Raw genomic sequence first — 19348 nt, forward strand, 5'->3', positions numbered from 1 at the left:
AATTGTCAATTTCTCATTTCTAATTTTCGGCCTTCGCAGGAACTTTTTACAAACTCGGGAAAACGTAACGTTTTTAACGTTTTTTACGAGTCAACCGATTTTTCTGCGAGTTTGACCAAGTCAACCCGATTTTGCAGATTTTCGAGTTTTAACTCCGACTCTACACGTTTTCTGTCTTTTAACTCGTAAAATCGGACGATTTTACGAGTTAAAACGCATTTTTAACAACCATGGTCTGGATATTAAATGAATGGATAGACATGTAAGGCATCAAAAAGCATCAGCTCTGCAATATATTAAAATTTAATGCGACATTTCCCACCAATGCTCCTTGGGTCTTGTGGCTTTGTGTTGGGTTTCGAGCCCAAAAGCCAGGGGTCAAGCATTGGTAGCATAGCAGCCGCAGCAACAAGAGTAAATTGTAAATTAGTCCCTCTAGTTTACTAGAAATAAACGAAGTCTTCCAAAATACCTCTTATTTGTTATTGCAACATCGCTTAATTTTTATTTTTATTTTTATTTACAATGTATAACTTAAAATCAAGAGTTAATTATAACTAAGTCCAAAACTATATAACCAATCTCTATAGTATCAACATTCATTAAATTAGTACATTTATCGATTTTGATTATTCTCAATTTAGTAGTTTTTTATTCTAAAAATGCCTTCGTACTTGTCATGTTTTTCCACTTTATCTACCCCTCTTTATCTTTCTTTTTTTTTTTTTAGTTTTTTTTTTATATAAAAAAACTTATCACAGCATAAAAAATGACAAAAAACACTAAATTATTAATAGATATAAAATCATAAGAACTGAAAATATAGTTTCTAAAAGACAAATTAATTAGTTTAATTGAATTACTAAAACTGAGTTATCATTAAATCTCAATAAATAAATATATAAGAGATTAAGTTATCATTAACTCTAAAATCCTCATACATGAAAAATAAAATCCCGTAGATAAAAATCATACATGGTTTCTAGCAAAGGAAAATGTATGTTATTATTTGGGGTAATTTCAAATGACTTTTACTAAATTTATTGAATTAAGAAGCCTATAATACTTAATCATTAAGACTAAAAATAAAGCAATTATTTAAAAAGATAATTGGAAAAGTAAAATATTGTTCTACTTATTTATTAATATTCTTCAATATTATTAAAAATAAATATAAATTATATTTTAAATTTGTTTGGAATCCCAAGATATGTACCGTTACATATTACATGTTTTTTTTATTTTAATGTGTTCATTTATAATTTCTTTCTATTAAAATTGGTTGTTATGTGCAAGGCACATGATAGAACAATTACGAAGAGGCTTAAATATTCCTTCAACTATTGTGGGGGAAAATAATGCTTGATTTGTGATTGCAAATGCGATCATAATCTTAAGAATTTTTGTGACTAATTTATAACAAAACAAAATCGGTCGTCGCAAGACTCCATCACACAGTTTGTTTGTGACCCATTTATGACCAAACATTATTTTGTTAATATTTTAAAAAAAATTGGAATCGATTTGTGACAAGAAAGTTTTTTTTGAATTTTTTGGCCACTGAAAATCAATCACAAAAAAATAAAACACAAAATATGCGATTAGGAAAAAATCATAACATATTAATTAATCCAAAATAATAAATTTTGTCATAGTAAAAAAAAAAAAAAACATTTTCCTTTATGTTATAAGTTAGTGCAGCCATTGGAACCAGTGTTCCTTGGGTCTCGTGGTTTGGTGTTTAGTTCTAAACCCAAGAAACCATGGCTGCAGTTTTCAGAAAAGAAACCAATAAGCAGGAGCATGATATAAATATGACCAGTATTCATGAAGATAAGGATTAAAACTTAATATATTAATATAATTATTAAAATAGAGCAGCATATAGCAACAAGGTCGTTGTAGTATAGTGGTGAGTATTCCCGCCTGTCACGCGGGTGACCCGGGTTCGATCCCCGGCAACGGCGTTTGACTTTTTGTTCACTTCCTCTTGATTAGCAAGAAGCCTACAGCGAGAAAACCTTGAAGGATATACAATTTTAGCTTGTATTCAATAGAACAAAAACAAAAAACGGTAACTTGAGCTTATATTTGGCCATGTTTGCCTGACTATTACCTAAATTGCCTCTTACTTTGATGGATCAAAGTGGAACCGTTTATGCTTTGACCTGCCACTTTTTTTTTTTTCTGGTTAGATTTAGCATTTTGTGATGCTAACATCTGTAACGCTACAGCTAGAATCTGCAATCCCAAGCGCACTGTTTAGTCCTCATAAAAAAATGTGTTGGGAAATGTGTAAAGATGGTGCCCTCATTCACACCAAAGGCCCCTGGTCTTGCATGTTTTGGTGATCTACAACACTTCTTGACCATCAGCCAGGGTTCAAGCTTTGCTAGCACAGCAGTGTCAACTGGCAACAAAACAAACAGTACCATTATCTTGCAACAATTGAGGTATCCTAAAATACCTTTTCCCTTTTTAACAATTTCTTTGTAAACGGTGATCTCCTTTATTTTCCTCCTATGATATAGTTTTTGACCTTTTAAAAGAACATATAATAGAAGAGAAATGACTCGAATATGCGATTAGTCTTCGTCTTAGTTATAAACTCCATTTTATATATGTTCAAAACATTCAATTGCGCACTTGAGATCGTGACCTAGCAAAGAGAATACAACTGCTCTTCTCATGCAGTTCTTTTGATGTTATTAAAAAAAAAAAAAAAACATCCAATTGCTCCTATTACTTCAATTTTTTTCTTACAGCCAAGTGATATTGTTTCCCTGGCTAATCAAGATAATACCTCCTGAGTTTACGATGATACAACTGCAGTTCTATCATTAAAATAGTGGCCATCAAGCACCGAAACCAGTGGACCGTCCCAACAAAATGTTCAGCTAGCATGTTATGCAAAACTTATATAATGGGTGATAATTATAGCACTGCTGTTACAAGTTCAGGAACTAGCTAGACACTATGATGAGATAGAGAGATGTTGATGGTGGTGTGGCAGCAGAATGGGTGGGTGTGATTATTGCTTTTCCCCTACTTTATATTCTCCTATCTGCCAATTCACCCATCTCCATTTTCACCATCCATACCCAACATCATGACTGCTTCAATTATAGGCTCCCAATTCTGTGAATCTTGGTGAAATGGGGCTCCATATTCATTAAGATACAGTACCCACATGACCCAAAATTAGTTGCGGTAGGATCATCCATCAAGTACTTATTAACACTGCCATGTGAGAAAGTCTCGAACTTCCACCACCTAAACACAACAAAACATTAGTCATAGGTCTGGAAGTTCAACAAGTCCAAAAGGTAAAAGACTTCAAAGCTTGAGAGAAGTAGAGTTTAGGGTTGGTAATAGATCGATTGGAAAATCCAAGCCATCCCACCATTCACGGAGAACAGCAGCCAAGTCTTACGTTGCTATATGCCAGTGGTTTACCAGCTACTTGATCACCTCTAGAAGGCTGAAATTTAGAGTAATAAGTTGACAACGCGGAGACAAAAAACATGTTACTTTGGGCTCTTTTAACACAAGCTAGCTGCATTTTCGATTACCATTGTTTTTGGTGGATTTGGTGTCCTTCACATGATCTCTGGTAATGTTAATTAACTAAAAATCATCTGCTCCACTATGCTATGCTATCAGCTGCCTATATTAGATTAGATTAGCACACAAAATAAAGTGTAGAGATCGTCTAGTGCTGTGACACTGCTGTTTCTCTGCCATTGAATAACTCAAGTCGACCCAATTAATTAACATATATACATGTAAGATATAACAAAGATTACCTTAAAATTAACATATACTCTAAATTAACAATCACGTCCCATTATTTAATAGAAATAAGGAAAGAAATTTATGCCATTGTGCTAATTATATGAACACGTCACATAGAATATTCTTACATGTAAGGAAATTAATTTAATTCCTTACATATATTCCTTGCTGAAAGTGGGATATTATGTGGCCAACATTGACAACACAGTTTCCTAACTTAAAGGAAAGTAAAGTGAATGGCTCGATGAAGGAAGCACATGACTTGCTGGATATATATTGTAATTGAGTCAAATTTCAGTATGAATATGTTGACAGAAACATTGCTAGAAAAACACAATGAATAGTAGAGTTTGTGGACAATATTAAATTCAATAATAGTGAAAAAAATCAGTAACATTGACCTATGCAAATAGTGAGCTGATGCGAGTTTGGATTTGAACGATGGACAGTCCAAGCCAAACAACAAACATAGTAGATTCAACAACATAGATTGACAATTACACAACATATAGTGGGTTATTATGACGATTACGATCATAACTTTATGAGAAAAATAAGTGTCTAGATATTAGGAGCATGACTGAGATTGCTTCTTAAGACACTAAAATCATAAGATCATGGGTCAAAACCACCCACTAAGTTCATGGAAACATGAGGGAAAAAATGTTCCACTACTTTCTAAAAAATAGAGATGATAATTTTATGATTTGTAACCTTTTATGTTTGTCTATAAATAAATTGTAAAGCCTTGGTTGTATAGCATGCAATTCTTTTGCATAGCACACACATACAAGTTTGTGTATTTTCTTTGTTGTATAAAGGTTGAGAATTTTTCTTGTATATGATGTGTATTGGTATGCTACCTTTTTACTTGTGTGATTCCGTTTGCTTACAACTTATGAGAGTGGAGAAAACCTCTCAGGTGTGAGAGACTTTTATTTGTAGGCAAACACGAGTGTAAAATGTGAGGAAAGGTTGAGTCTAGCATGGGACTGGACTATCGAATAGGGTTGGAAAATTTCAATAAGAAATTGATCCTATGACAATTAATATTAAAGTGTAGTTAACCTCAATGCAAACAATGGACATATATGTAGGGGAAGGAAAAATGCCAGTTATGTGAAGCCATTGTGGAATAGTTTGTGAAACTAGTAGCTGGACTTCATATGCCAAGAGTTATGAAGGTCATTTGACACATGATTGTGTAGATCATCAAATTGAGTTGTCTCATTTGGTACTACAAGTTTATACATGGAATAGTTAGAGAGTTAGGTGAATTTTATAGGGGTTTATTGGATTTTTCTAACTGTTTTGTATGGTGTTGTTCATAAAAAAAATGAATGAAAGCTTTGGATGTTTAAGAAAGTGTTTGAACTTTGTGAAAATAGACTTGCGGTTTGATGAATTTGCATGTGAAATTGCTAAAGGAATGAGAACAACTAGTGTGTGACTTAGAGGAGTTACGTACAATTTCTAAAGAGGCATGATAGTATGTGACAGTGTGTTACAACTTTGTTTTTGGCTAGATGAGATCGATGAGATTGGTCTCAATGCTTTAGTTTGGGACTCAAATTGTGTTTTGACTTTGTGTGAAACAAGCAGGACAAAAAATAAAACTTTAGTCATAGCTTGGTTCAAAAACAGGTTGACAATGAGATTATTAATGTTATTGTCATCATAGAATCAATGGTTAGTGTTCTGGATGTGCATGTGGGCATAACCGAGAGGATTTGTGTGTGGAACACAGATTTGTGACAATAGAAAAATGTGATGCAGGGGTATCCTAAGTTTGTTTGATGAGGGCATCGATTTCTGTTAGTGGGGTAGGTTTGTAACTGAGTCAAAACTCGGTATGAATACACTAGCAAAAACACTGATGGAAAGACACAGTGGGTAGTGACATTTCATGAGACAGTGTCAAATTCAATAGTAGTGACGAAATCGACCACATTAGCCTATGCGAGTAGTGGCCTGATGTGAGTTTGGACTTAGATGATGAACAGTGCAAGATAGACAATAAACATAATAGATTCAACATCATAAACTAACAATTATGCAATAGTGTAGTGAGTTGTTACGACAATTACAATCATGGCTTTATAAGGGGAAATAGGTGTCCACATCATGGAGGCATGATTGGTGAACATAGGAACATACCCGAGATTGTTCATCAAGACATTAAGATTATGAGATCATGGATCAAAATCAGTCACTAAGTTCATGGGAACATGAGGGAGAAAATACTTCACTAGTTCCTAAAAAGTAGGGATGATAGTTTTATGCTTTGTAACCTCTTATGCTTGTCAATAAATAGGCTATAAAATCTTGGTTGTGTAGTAAGGGAGAAAATACTTCACTAGTTCCTAAAAAGTAGGGATGATAGTTTTATGTTTTGTAACCTCTTATGCTTGTCTATAAATAGGCTATAAAGCCTTGGTTGTGTAGCATATGATTTTTTTGTATAGCACACATATATAAGTTTGTGTATTTTATTTGTTGTTGAAATTAATAAAAGTTGAGAATTTTTCTTATATATGTTATATATTGATTTTCTACCTATATTTGGCTTGCTTATAACGTGTGATAATGAGAAAAATCTCTTAGGTATGAGAGATAATTGGTCGTAGGCAAATATAAATATAAAAGATGAAGAAAGAGCGAGTTTAATAGGAGGCTGAACCATAGTTTTAAGACCTAGTCCAAGTTCCGGGTTTTGATCGAGTCATCGGGTCTGCCAAGTCAAAAGAAATTTTAAAAAAAAATCAAAACAACGTCGTTTTAGGAAAAAAATAAAAGTCCACGGGTTTGCAGTTGGGTCTTGACCGGGTCAACCCGCCAGGTCACACCGGGTTTTCCCTTCCCTGTTTTTTCTTCAACCCGGTCCAGTTCCTATCACGGGTCGGCCGGATCCCGGGTTGACCCACTAGGCCGGGTCGGGTTTCAAAACTATGGATTGAACTGCCGTATAAAGCTTGAAAATTTCAATGAAAAATTGACCATCTCAGTGACACAAACCCTCACAAAAGAGTGCAAGCTAGTGCCGAACAGAGCACAAACCAGAAATTCAGTAGTGCAAATCTGAGGTATCAGCTAAGTGCATGCGCCTTGTGTGCTCGTCATGATCAAACAACTACTTTATAGCACGAAAGCAGGTGGTTATAATTTCACCACAACATGGAGGATTTGTACACTCACCATAGTTTATACGCGGTCCAAAACATTAAAACTTTTGCAGAATTTAACTCCACTGATTAAATAATAAATTAGTCCCTCTAGTTTTAAAATAAATTAATTAGCTCTCTTTTAAAAAAAAAAAATTATTTATTTATTGCTTTTAATCGATGTTACCATACTTAATCTAATATTACTTTATTTTAAGAATATCTTCTTTTTCCGTTAATCTTTTGATAATATGGTACCACTAAAGGACACGAACCAGCAGCAACTTGCGCAGTAAAATTTGAAACTCTCCTCTCATGCGACAATCCATGAGAATGGTCGTTATCATAATTAAGGATAACTTATGGATTGTTTTGGCAGCTACGATAGGGTTGCCCCTGAAACAGCTTGAAAAAAGGAATTTACATAGACTTCTAGAATATAGTTGAAAAAAAACGTACATTGCATTATTTTTTTTAAAAAAAAATTAATTATAAAAACAACAATTTATAATATTTTTATAAAATTATTTTTATAAAATACAATCATAAAAACTACCACAATATCAAATACATACTTATTTAAAATTTTAAAAAGATTAAAAACATGTATGTTGCTATATATATTTTTATAAAAATATATTTTAATTTTTTTTTAATATTTTTCAATGCACTTAATATCAACATGTTCATTTTAAAAACACATTAGATTAATACTTTTATAATAGTTTTAAGACTCGGTCCGGTTCAAGACCCGGCTTTCGGGTTTTGACCGGGTCATCTAGTTGGCCAGGTCAATTTTTTTTTTTTTAAATCAAAATAATATCGTTTTAATAAGAAAAAAACAAAAAAAAAGTTAACGGATTTGCAGCCGGGTCTTGACCGGGTTTTTCCGGGTCACACCAGGTTTTTTTTTTTATTATTTTTTAACCCAGTCCGGTTCTAAATCCGGATCAACCAGATCCAGAGTCGATTTGCCGGATCAGACCAAATTTCAAAAACTATAATTTAATCATGCTATGTGTAAATATATTATCAAATACCTCTCATAAAAATATATATATATATATATATATATATATCTAAAACCGTCTAATCGAGAGAATTGAAGGTATGTTAAGACTAGCTCGTTCAGGTAGCACATGGGTTCCCCTCTTTCCCTTCCTTTTGTCTTTATCTATCTTTCTAGAAATATAAATTAAAAAAGAAAGAAAAGAAAGAAAGAGAGAAGTAGACAAACAAATATTAAGCTTAATTAATGTTTACTACTAAATTATTTAAGCTCATCCTATTTATTTTTACATTTTAAAAATATTAAGTTTAATTTTAATTAATATTTTTTTGATGTTTTTAGATTATTTTAATGCACTGATATCAAAAATAATTTTTAAAAAAATAAAATAAATATATTTTGATACATTTTCCAAGTAAAAAATACTTTAAAAAAACAATTAAAACTACATCACCACACACGTTAGCACGAAGCAATCTTGCATTTACCTAATATATATATATATATTCGGAAGCATGGGTGTGAAAAACACAATATTTTCCATTAGGAGCTAGTTTTCTCAAAACTATCAGCCTTTCATTTTCTATATTTTGTTGGATTGGATATGAAATCCCTAATAAAGTATATTGGGACTAGTTTACAACCTCCCATCCTATATATGTTAATCTCCTAGGGTAGATTACAAGAGTAAGAAGTGGTGGCCTAATTTATAAAATCAAGGGATATTCACCAAACCATTTAATTACTAATTTTGAAGATTTAATTATTAGTAACTTTAAGTATGGATTATAATTAAATTCTAGTAATGCATAAATTATTTAATTAACTGGGATTTGGAAGTAATTAAAGGAACTGCAGGAAAGCATCATCTCCTTAGTTATTATAAGTAGAATATATACTTTATTGGTTCAATATTGCAAGTAAGAAGATAAAAAAAACAAACTCTCATACCTTAGCTTTTGGAAGGATGAAAGACTATGATAGCAATAAAACAAGATCACACACAAAGATCGAAGACCACAACAAATAAATTTATGTAGTTTTTTTTTCCCCACTAAACATAATTCAATCTATAGTAACACCACCCACTGTAATTCAACAGAGACCTCACTTTCTTTACTTGACCATATGGATTAAAATCATGGCACATACTGCTCTTCCTGGCTCTCTTCGAAATCATCCTGGTTGTCGTACTTTTGCATGGAGTTATTGTTGTACTCGTACTTGGAGTTCTCGTCGTTGTTGTTGTTGTTGTTGTTGTAATAACCTCTGGTATTGTAGTTGTTTCTTGAGTTCTGCTGGTACTGATTTCGGTAGTAGTTACTGTTCTCATTATTGAGGTCATAGTAGTACTTTCCATTTGCCAAGTACCTTGTGTCACTCATGCCTTGCTTCTCATCGTTGGTGTAGCTATTGGCCCCGTTGTAGTACTTGTTGTTGTAGCTATTGGCACCATTGTAGTACTTGTTGTTGTTCTGGTTCCCCATGTTGGTGTATTCACTTCCTTGAAGGCTTGTTTCACCAAAGTTTTGTTGCTGCTCCTCATAACCATTGTTGTTGTAGTGGTTATTGGTGGTGGTGGTGGTGGAGTCAGTTGGATAATTGGTGTAGGTTTCTTGGGTTTGGGTCTGGGTTTTGTATGGCTGGTAAGTGGTTGTGGTGTAGGGTGCATTTGCTAGTTTAGTAGTGGTGGGGAACCGGGAGGATTCTTGACCATATAGACCATAGCCATTTTGGGTGTCTGGGATAAAGGCTGGATCCAGTTCTTGCTTGTTAAAGCTTTCTTCTTGTTTGCTGGGGAGTGTTTTATCTTGAACATTATTGTTGTTGATGGTGGTAGTGGAGGGAGTAGCGGTGGTGGCACTGACTTTGCTAAAGAACTGGCTCTCTCTAGCATGAATTTGCTTTGAGAAAATGGTTAAGAGAAAGAGAAAGGAAATGAGTCTTGGAGAGGGAGCCATGGCTAAAGACGGGATAGTGTTGCTGTGTATCACTAGCCTATAGTGGAGCTGGGAGGGTTTGTGAAGGTGCGATCTTTATATAGAAAGCCTTTCAATCACTCTCTCCGATTTTTTTTCCACAGCATTTTCAACTCTTTAGGTGCAAATGGAGGGAATTGGTGATGACTGTGGGCCCTGCATGAGAAGAAACTTTAACAAAAGAACTCCTTTTCTTTTTCTTTGTTTTTATTTGATTTATGTGCATCTCTTGTTAATCGTGCTTAATTTTCTTTTGGCGATGTATTTCTTTAGTGTTTGATTTTTCTTCTTTCATAATTAATGAATGCCATCATGGAAGAACACCGAAACCATGAGTTTTAATTTCATTTCCCTAAACATCAGCTGATCACCATACAAATTTCATACTAATTCAAATAAAATAATAACCAATACTCATTCATGCTAGCTCTCCATAAATCAATCTTATCTTCTAAGCAAACCAAGCTAGATTGAGGATTATGACACAAGATTATACTGAGGTAATTAGTTACAAGGAATCCAGGGTTTATCTCAAGGAAACTTCTTCTTCGACGGAGAGAAGGGGTCACTGGCAGCAGATTTTTCAAGCAGTAAAAATGTGAAATCAATAAAGTGACCTTCTTTATTAAAGATCATGTCCTTTCTTTAATATGTGAGGGGCGATTTGGCCATTTCAAAGATGAAAGAGGGATATGATAATATGCTAATCTATGGCCGGGCAATTATGCCGTAGATTGTGGTGGGTGGGGCTAAGCAAATAATGCCATTTAGTGCAGACAGCATGTGCCCTCTTCCCTTTGTTTAATTTGATCATATACGGACCAAACCCTTTTACTACGCTGATGGACACCACCATTCATGTTCTTCTTTTTTTTGGCATGCGCTCTTCCAAGAGCAGCTTTATTAAAGGAGTTTGCTGTCCATATATATATATATATATATATGGGATAGGAAAAGGGTTTTATGTATATATGCTTAAAATCACGAAGGGCAGTTAGAATTTATCGCTTGTTAGGTGGATACTTTTGAAAGACTCATCCGTTGGATTGATTGATTTTATTATCCAGATTGAAGATCACATGCAAGATGAGGGTGTAATTTATGACTAAACAACTTCTTTATTAGTAATCAACTAACAATTCAATTAGAGAGAGCCCTCCTCCTGTGGGGGTTGAGGCAGGGTCAGGATGGTAGAATTTGGGACTTGTTTTTGCTGCTACACGCAATTATTTATACATGAAATTGTTACCAACCAGGGCAACTTTTCTGACTAAATTTACTGATGGGAAGGCTTGTTTTATATCCATGTCTACCGGCTAATCCTACTTGGTAGTTGTTTCTGTAATTGCGACACAAATATTTGGTGAGATAGGGTCCAAGTTTGTTTATTACACACAGCGAACATAACCAAACAGGATTGCTATTATTAATGAATGTTTATATGTCTCTCTGGTGTAGCTCTCATGAGTGCTCTGTTTTTCTTCTAACAAAAAACAATGGTTCATGTCCTGGAGATGATGTATACCACTTTTTGTAACAAGTTAAGAAATTGCATACCATTTTTTGTAACTATCAGACTCTCCTATATTTTATGTCTTCATGTCACTAATTCATGGAATTCAGAATTTAATTGTAACCGTAACTCAAGGAAAAGGGAAAACGATAGGAAAGCCACCTTGTCCCTTCAAAGCTGAGGAATATGAATAGCAACTGTTTAAAGGGAAAAAGGTAAAGGCAAAGAAATTTCCATTGTTCGTGCATTTGTCGAGTAGCTGCTGAGTGTTTTCCCTTCCTGGAGGGGAGGAGGAGGAGAAAGGAAAATACAAGTTTCATTCACCACAAGTACTGGTATCCATCGAGATCATACCAATATGTAGATGACCTGCCCCCCAATTCTCACTTGTCAACGTTGGTGGTTTGACCACTCAATTAAAGGCAAAAAGAGTTCTGGTGTTTGCCTTTTCTCCTTTTTCTTTTTTGAAGTGTTTTTTCTCCCTTGATTAGCGGAGGGAGGGAGCTTGTCAAAGTGGGTACTGGCATTGGCAATTCGGGAGGAAAAAAGAGAAGTATTCCACAGTATATTATTTTCCTTTGATTTTTCACTATTGCCAATCCAATCCACTCTGAAGGCTGAAGCACATTTGAATCTCAAATTTTGCGCTAAATTGAGAGTTGACTGGTATTATAATTTTAAACAAATCTGTAATACTATAATAGATCCAACATTAAACTCATCATATTGGGCTTAGGGTACCGTTTACTGTGTGACCTAACTTCAAGCAATGTAAGAAAAAAACACATTGTAGCCTCTTTGGGCCTTCATAATTGTCCAATTTGTTTGACTTTTGTGGGTACAGTTTAGTGGTCTCAGCATTTCTTGCTCACATTTGATGCTTCTCCATCATCTTTTAGTGGATGGAATCGATGGATACCACAACTTCTTGTCCTTCCATTTGCCAGGGCATTCCAACTTATACGATACGTATGCAGGTCACAATGAATGGAAAGGAATGGGAGAAACAATCGTAATTCAAGCACCAAAAGTCAAAATCATAACAAATTCAAAAATTAATGCCGAAATTAGTGAAAGATGGCTTGCACATGCGTGCTACAATCCCGCAAGACATTGCTCAAGAATCAAGATCAGGAAATGGGTTCCACAGCATAAGTGAAAACAGTAAAAGATTGGGAACTAAAATAGGAATGAAAGGGTTAACGTTACTAACAAGTTTTTTCCTTCTAAGCCTCTTTCTAACATACTCTCTTCTTTGTTCATCGCCCCACTGTGCTTCCTCTAATCCCTTTGCAAGAATTAATGGTGGAGGCTGTTGGTATGGGCACTTGGACCTCCAAGAAGTTTCAGGACATCCTAATCTGGAGGCTCTTCTGAGAAAGAGAGAGAATCCCCACCTTAGAAGGAGAGAAGGGAAGGTCTTGGTGTCTTTGGTGCAGAGGATGGGTGGATAGTCCCATTTGAGATAGCATGGGATCTGTGTAGAGATGAAGAACTGAGAGTAGAGAGGTGGTGTGGTTGTGGGGCTGGTTAGAAGATGGGTGAGGGCTTGAAGTCTCTGCTCCCATGTCGTGTCTTCCATTGCTTCATTGACCACACTCTTGAGGATGAGGCTGAGATTTGGATAAGAAGTGCCAAGGGAACAAATGCTTGACACTATTTACCATGGAGGTAGGCCCGCCAAACGCTATGCAAAATGGCCTTTTGATGAGAATTTCGCAGGTCGGTGTGGTGTTTCTATGTTATTGGAGCACAAACCTTTTTGCACAACGATTAAGCAGATGCCTAATATAAAGAGTGCCATTACTCCTGAAATAACTTGGATTGGAAATAAAGCAAATAAACTGGAAGGTTGACGTTTCAAGTGATGAAGAACATCACGTCTGACATTTAGAATATCGGGAAGTCGAGAACATGTGGATTTAAGAAACGAGGTAATCAAAAGGCATCTTTTAATCAACACAGTATGCAATGAAGCAAATTAGCCTTTGCCATGATTCCCATACATTAAGCTATCTACCAACGAAAATGCAACTTGGTGCGAGGAGCGACAATGGACATCGTAACACACGGTTTGGCCATGAAGTGCCAAATCATTCCCATCCTTGAATTCCTTTATCCAACGGACCCGTTTACATTTCATATTTATATAAAATCAGTGAGAATTCTGCTGTCCAGTGTACAATGACAAAATTTTGGGAGTTTAATCACAAGAACCCAGAAAAACGGGGGAAAGGATCATAAAGGAAGCATGTTTAGGCTATCATGATAACAACGAGTATGAAGCAATAACTCCATTTCCCACGTTGCCACTAAATACAGATGACATGGGACAACAATATTGATTCGGGCATGAGAACCAGTAGTGAATCTGGAAACAAAACTCCAGCATGATCCAAGAAGAACAACATCACTGGCACAGATCAAACTGTTTCTCTCTTGCTTACTAAAAGAGCAGGACAAATGATGCTCAGTGAGTGTCCTTGGCTTCCTGTTAATAGAATAGGCTGTGAAACTTCTCTCTGAGGAAACTTCTCTCGACTAGCACAGCTGTGATGAGAGCAATATCCAAGCACTCAATACAGGGAAGGTGATTAACGCAGAAGCCTGTGATTTCATAAATTTCATAGAAATGTTTGATTCCATTAGAAAGAGCTAAATAGTTGATGCAGAGTCGTATACTGCTGTTTTTATTAAATATAAAAGAGACTTTGGGAACTGGATAGGCACTCATACCACGAAAAATACTATTTCCTTGTTAGCAAGACAGGCTGTGAACTCATGTCTTTCCATTTCCTGCTTGACGAAAACTTGCAACTACAAATAGTGAAATGACAAGGGTTAATTTTTCATCACAATCACAATGGTATTTTGGCCAATGTGCAGATGATGCAACAGTTACCATATTCTACTTAAGCTCAAAGAAAGAAACCCCAAATAAACAGATAGATCATATCAACAGATGTTGAGTAGTAAAGTTCTTAGCATTCATGATTCAGTAAACTGAGAGCTTGTATAAAAACAGAGAACTGCAATCTATCACAAGTCACGACCTTATTTCTCAATCATTTTGTGGTTGAGAGAACCAGTATCTAATGGCTGAATTGTTGTGTCAAATTCAATTTGATCAGCTCTCTAACTTATCATAAACAACAAATTTTGACCAACGAAAAACTTTAAACTGTACAGCATCTAGCAAAAGAATGACCGACGAGAGATTCATCACAGAGAAAACAAGGGGGGGAAAATGTTGTACAGAATCAAGAAAGCACGTAGGTTAGTACAAACCTCATGGTGGGACTCTTTTACTATTGCATAGAATCTTTTTAGCCAGGAGAAGGCTTGAGATACGTAAGCTCTCAAGGCAGACTCTTCACTGAAATGTGAACTCAACAACCCATGAGCATTTGGAAGATATTCACCAGAAAGGTAACTGAAAAACTGTAAATCACCACAAAGGAATAAATTTGGTCAAAGCCTACATCTGTGATAATATATCAGGCAAAAGAGACATATTAGTCTTTAAGTAAGCATTGCCATTGTTCACAATGTGGGAATTATTAAAACTTCATTTTTTTTTATAAACACATGTCAACATATATAAAGATCAAGACAGCAGAAAAAACTTGACGCTACCTTTAAAAAAGTCCATCTTGGAGTGCTTGCTTGTCTTTGAGCCTTCAATCTAATCTGTTAAATGAGAATGGGAACATTATAATAGACTCATTCAGCCATCAAGGCGTGGCAAAAAACAATGTTTAATTTTAGAAATCCTTATGAGCAGTTGGTCCAAATTGTATTGTGAGAAAATACTTCTTTAAGTTGAAGAGCCTGCTCAAACTGTTGAATTTGGATCCAACGTTCTGATACTATATCTTCCATCTGTAGGGAACAAAAACAAATAAACCAACAACTAATTTTTATACTTAACAAAATTTGGATGCTTGTATATGATGAGATTACAACTATGCTATATTGGAAAGGGAGAGGGAGAGTTTAATACTTTATTAAACATAATCATAATAATAAGAGAAATATGTTTTCCAAAAGAAAAGACTAATTATTAAATTCAAATCCCCCCCCCCAAAAAAAAAAAATAATAATAATAATAATCATAATAATAATAATTAATAAATAAATAAAAATGATTCCACTCTATTTTCCAGCACAGACAATTTCCCCTAACCTCTCAAACTGCAGATTTCAAAGTACCAAGCAAATGACAAGTGACTAAAAAACAAAGCCATATTCTGCATATATGCTTCTGAAGGCTCACTCTACAAACTACTTTAGTTCCTTGATATCCCTTTTCACTTCCATGGAATATTGCCTCATTAGATTTCCAAAAACACAATCTTCACCATGAATAACACAATAAACTTGCAAATAAGAAGATTGAACAAAACACAAGATAACACGGCTCCTCTTTTTTTCCCCGGCTGTTTATTCAAGGAAACATAAAAAATGTTTTATGCAGACAATATCTAAAATTAGTTCTCAAATCTCCAAATGCCCGACAATAACATCCACAACCACTCAAATAAATAAATAAAAGCAAACTAGTTAAGCGGATTGACCTTCTCAACTTGCGAAGTTACCATTTGCAATCTATCCTCAGCTTCCCGGGCTTTCGATTCCAAGACATGAATATCAAAATTGTTCTTTCTCAAAGTAGCCCACAAAACCCTAACCTGTCATTCAAGACATTATCAACAACCTACTACTATTCACATAACCAGTTAATAATTATATTAATCACCTCTTCTTCTAGGTCTTTAATCTTGTCATCAGCAACCTACAAATAAAAAAGAAACATTCATTAAATTAGCAGGTTGAGTCCCAAATGAACTAACTACGTGATAATGTAATTCAAGAAACCAACCAGCCAACCTTTAAATGTGAGAAAACAGATTGCAGATGGTTTAATTTGTGGTCTAGTTCTCCAATTAGATCCTCACATCTCTCCAAATAACGGTCTCTGTCGTTTATATTTTGAGTGATTTCCTCAAGACGAGATTCTGCATTTACATTGATTAATTAGGCAATCAACCAATCAAAATTCTGAAACTAAACCTCTTGGTTTGGTTTGGTTACCTGATTGAGTGATTCTGAGCTTGGCCTCGTAGAGCTGGTTTTGGTGATCTTGAGATGAGAGACCCAGCACAGCTGACAAAATGGCTGGAAATACAAAGGGTAGTAGATAATAATAATAATAATAAACAGCTTCCATTTTTGCGTCTCCAGCCCCCCCTCCTCTTCTGCTTTTACCGTGTCATCTACACTACGCTACATGTCCCATTTATTTTGGAACTAGAAAGGAAGAGGGACGAGATTCGCATTATTTTTTTAGTTTTTGCTTTGCGCGTTCGATAATCTCACGGGTCCTGAACGACCATGTAAGCCTTTGGTATTGAACCTGAGTATTTTAGTTTTTTAATTATCTTATTTGTTTTTTAAATATATTAAAATAATATTTTTTAAAAAAAAATTAATATGTTTATATTAAAATCATTAAAAAAATTAAATTTCAAAAAAAAATTAATTTTTAAAAAAAAAACATGATAGACCACAAAAACAAATACATTATGTAGATGATTTTGACACAATTTTTTTAACATAAAAAAGATTAGAAAAATTTGTGAATTAAATTATAGATCCGATGGGATCTAATAAAATGACTTTGTCTAATTATATGATATGAAAAAACACAACAAAAATAAATATATTGAAATAAAAAATAAAAAATAACCATTATGACCATATAAAAAAAGCATTTTTTCAAAAGAAAATAAAATAACAAAACTTAATTCTTATCCAACCCAATGTTAAATGATGAAATTAAAAAAAAATAAAAAAATAACAAAAAATAATCTAGATCAATCAAAGTTAGTATGCAAAACTTGTGACTTGAGTTTTGAGGCCATAATAATACCATGAATGAATTACAATGCTAAATTTCAAAAAATTCAAATATAGAAAGACAAGATAATAATAATAAAAAAAAACTCAATTAAAAAAAAGGATAAGAAAAACCAGAAACCCTGCAAACCAGATCATGCGAACAAAATAGTCTAATTAAATGTAAAACAAGAAAATCATGAAGCACAATTCTTAAACTAATCCAATATTAAAGGACAAAACCAAAAATATATTCAATCCGAAAAAAGCAATCCAAAAAAGACTTGAGTCATCCGAGCTAACTCACCAAACTTATGACCTATATTATATGATCAAGATAACCTTTTAGAAAGGAAAGTGAAGAAAATCACAAAACTTAATTCCCAATAAACTCAAAGTTGAAGGATAAAATTAAAAAAAATAGGTGAAAAAAAATCTAAAAAAACCCGATATCAACCCTATAGACACATATGTTTCAAAAAAAGATCTATTTTTTTGCATGTCATTCTATCTTATTTCTTTGAGAAACTAGAGTTGTCTATATGCACTCAAGACTATATGCATTAGAGCTAGTTGTTGTGTCACTTATTGAGGGAGTTGCAAGGTTCAAAGATGTTCTTATGTAGTTAGAATAACTTCAATGAGTACTTTAATTTGATGAGCGATTTGTTGAAGATTAAATAAAAGCTTATGTACTTGTTGTAAAAAGATTGATTAATCTTTAATATCTTTGTATTTCTAAGTCATCAACCATGGAAAAGAAATTTAGGTTATATATGAAATAAGAATGAAATAGCTTTTATTTCGTTCATTACAGACGATTTCACTAATAAAATTGTAAAAACTTCAAATTAGATTTGAACTCCCCACGACTTCTTGATGGGATGATGTGTTTGGGCTTGACCATTCCATGCTTTCTTGTAAAAACAAATCCTTTATTAGGATACATGACCCTCTAATGCTTAATTAGCAACTTATATGAGTTAAATAAAATATAATAGAGAGAACAAGAATGAAAAATACAATAGGATATATGTTATGTTGTTGTGTGACTTGTTTTATTATCTTGTTGTTATCTTGTGACATAAGATATTTATACATCTTGGTTACATAAAATTACTTCGTAGAGAATGAAATTGTAGTCATATTGTATAGGTATAATTATGAAGAATAATTATTTTTATTGCACAGGTAACCTACAAAATGAGTTATTGGGTGTCAGTGACATACTAGATAAGATAATCAATGTACTTACCATTGATGGTAGCTTTTTAAAATGATAATTTTATCTTAATCTGATGGATACCCATTCTACTTTATCTAAATAGATAAGAGATTTTTTTACCCGGTCGGATTCAAGTAAAATCTAAAGGCAAAAATTCAGGTTATGGATTGGTTAAGGATATTTTTCTACCTTAACCAAAATTAAACTTAAATCTGATCAAAAATGCATTATTAGCCATAAAGTTTAATGTGTGTATATAAACTTGGACGTTACTTTCCTCAATCAACAAAAATACCTCTTCTCTTTTGAAAACCCTAGTAACCTATAAAAATCCATTTCTTTTCTCCTAAAAAAACCCATTAAAATACAATCTTTTTGTCAAGAACTCCATTAAAACCTAACCTTAAAAAAGATAAAAACATGAATAACTCAAATGATGACCAGCACAAGAAAAATCATCCATATCAAGACCTCGGCAATGTTCCAACTCAAAACCTTTACAAGCTTCCAACATCCCCATAATTTATCATTTATGAAAAGTCTTTACACCAACGTAATTCTAAGAGTGACTAGTGAGAATCTCCAAAAATACATAGGCACAAGTTACTTAGCTAAAGTGTTATGGATTGGTTAAGGATACTTTTCTACCTTAACCAAAATTAAACTTAAATTTGATCCAAAATGCATTAATAGCCATAAAGTTTGTTTTTTTTTGTGTGTGTGTGTAAACTTGGAAGTTACTTTCCTCAATAAAAAAAAATACCTCTT

At 33.8% G+C, this 19348-nt stretch overlaps 3 protein-coding genes and 1 non-coding gene across 4 annotated transcripts; 1 reads left to right on the forward strand and 3 right to left on the reverse strand.

The window, feature by feature from the left end:
- Positions 1-1895: 1895 nt before the first annotated feature.
- TRNAD-GUC (transfer RNA aspartic acid (anticodon GUC)) lies at positions 1896-1967 on the forward strand. Its single transcript has one exon. It is a non-coding gene; the product is annotated as a tRNA-Asp (tRNA).
- A 6851-nt stretch (positions 1968-8818) lies between these two features.
- LOC118033082 (protein E6) lies at positions 8819-10026 on the reverse strand. The gene has a single exon (XM_035037925.2). It carries the CDS (start codon positions 9924-9926, stop codon positions 9105-9107), a length of 822 nt encoding a protein of 273 aa, XP_034893816.1. The 5' UTR covers positions 9927-10026; the 3' UTR covers positions 8819-9104.
- Positions 10027-12497: 2471 nt separating this feature from the next.
- On the reverse strand, positions 12498-13220 carry LOC118033079 (uncharacterized). Its single transcript, XM_035037923.2, has one exon. It carries the CDS (start codon positions 13037-13039, stop codon positions 12575-12577), a length of 465 nt encoding a protein of 154 aa, XP_034893814.1. The 5' UTR covers positions 13040-13220; the 3' UTR covers positions 12498-12574.
- A 351-nt stretch (positions 13221-13571) lies between these two features.
- LOC118033081 (uncharacterized) lies at positions 13572-16796 on the reverse strand. Its single transcript, XM_035037924.2, has 9 exons — positions 16552-16796; positions 16348-16475; positions 16217-16252; positions 16035-16148; positions 15271-15339; positions 15094-15147; positions 14746-14898; positions 14194-14274; positions 13572-14064 (listed from the first exon to the last, which is right to left on the reverse strand). The coding sequence occupies exons 1-9, from the start codon at positions 16685-16687 to the stop codon at positions 13999-14001; spliced, it is 837 nt and encodes a 278-aa protein (XP_034893815.1). The 5' UTR covers positions 16688-16796; the 3' UTR covers positions 13572-13998.
- Positions 16797-19348: the final 2552 nt, after the last annotated feature.

The sequence above is a fragment of the Populus alba genome, chromosome 4 (genome assembly GCF_005239225.2).
Source record: "Populus alba chromosome 4, ASM523922v2, whole genome shotgun sequence".
Lineage (NCBI taxonomy): Eukaryota > Viridiplantae > Streptophyta > Magnoliopsida > Malpighiales > Salicaceae > Populus > Populus alba.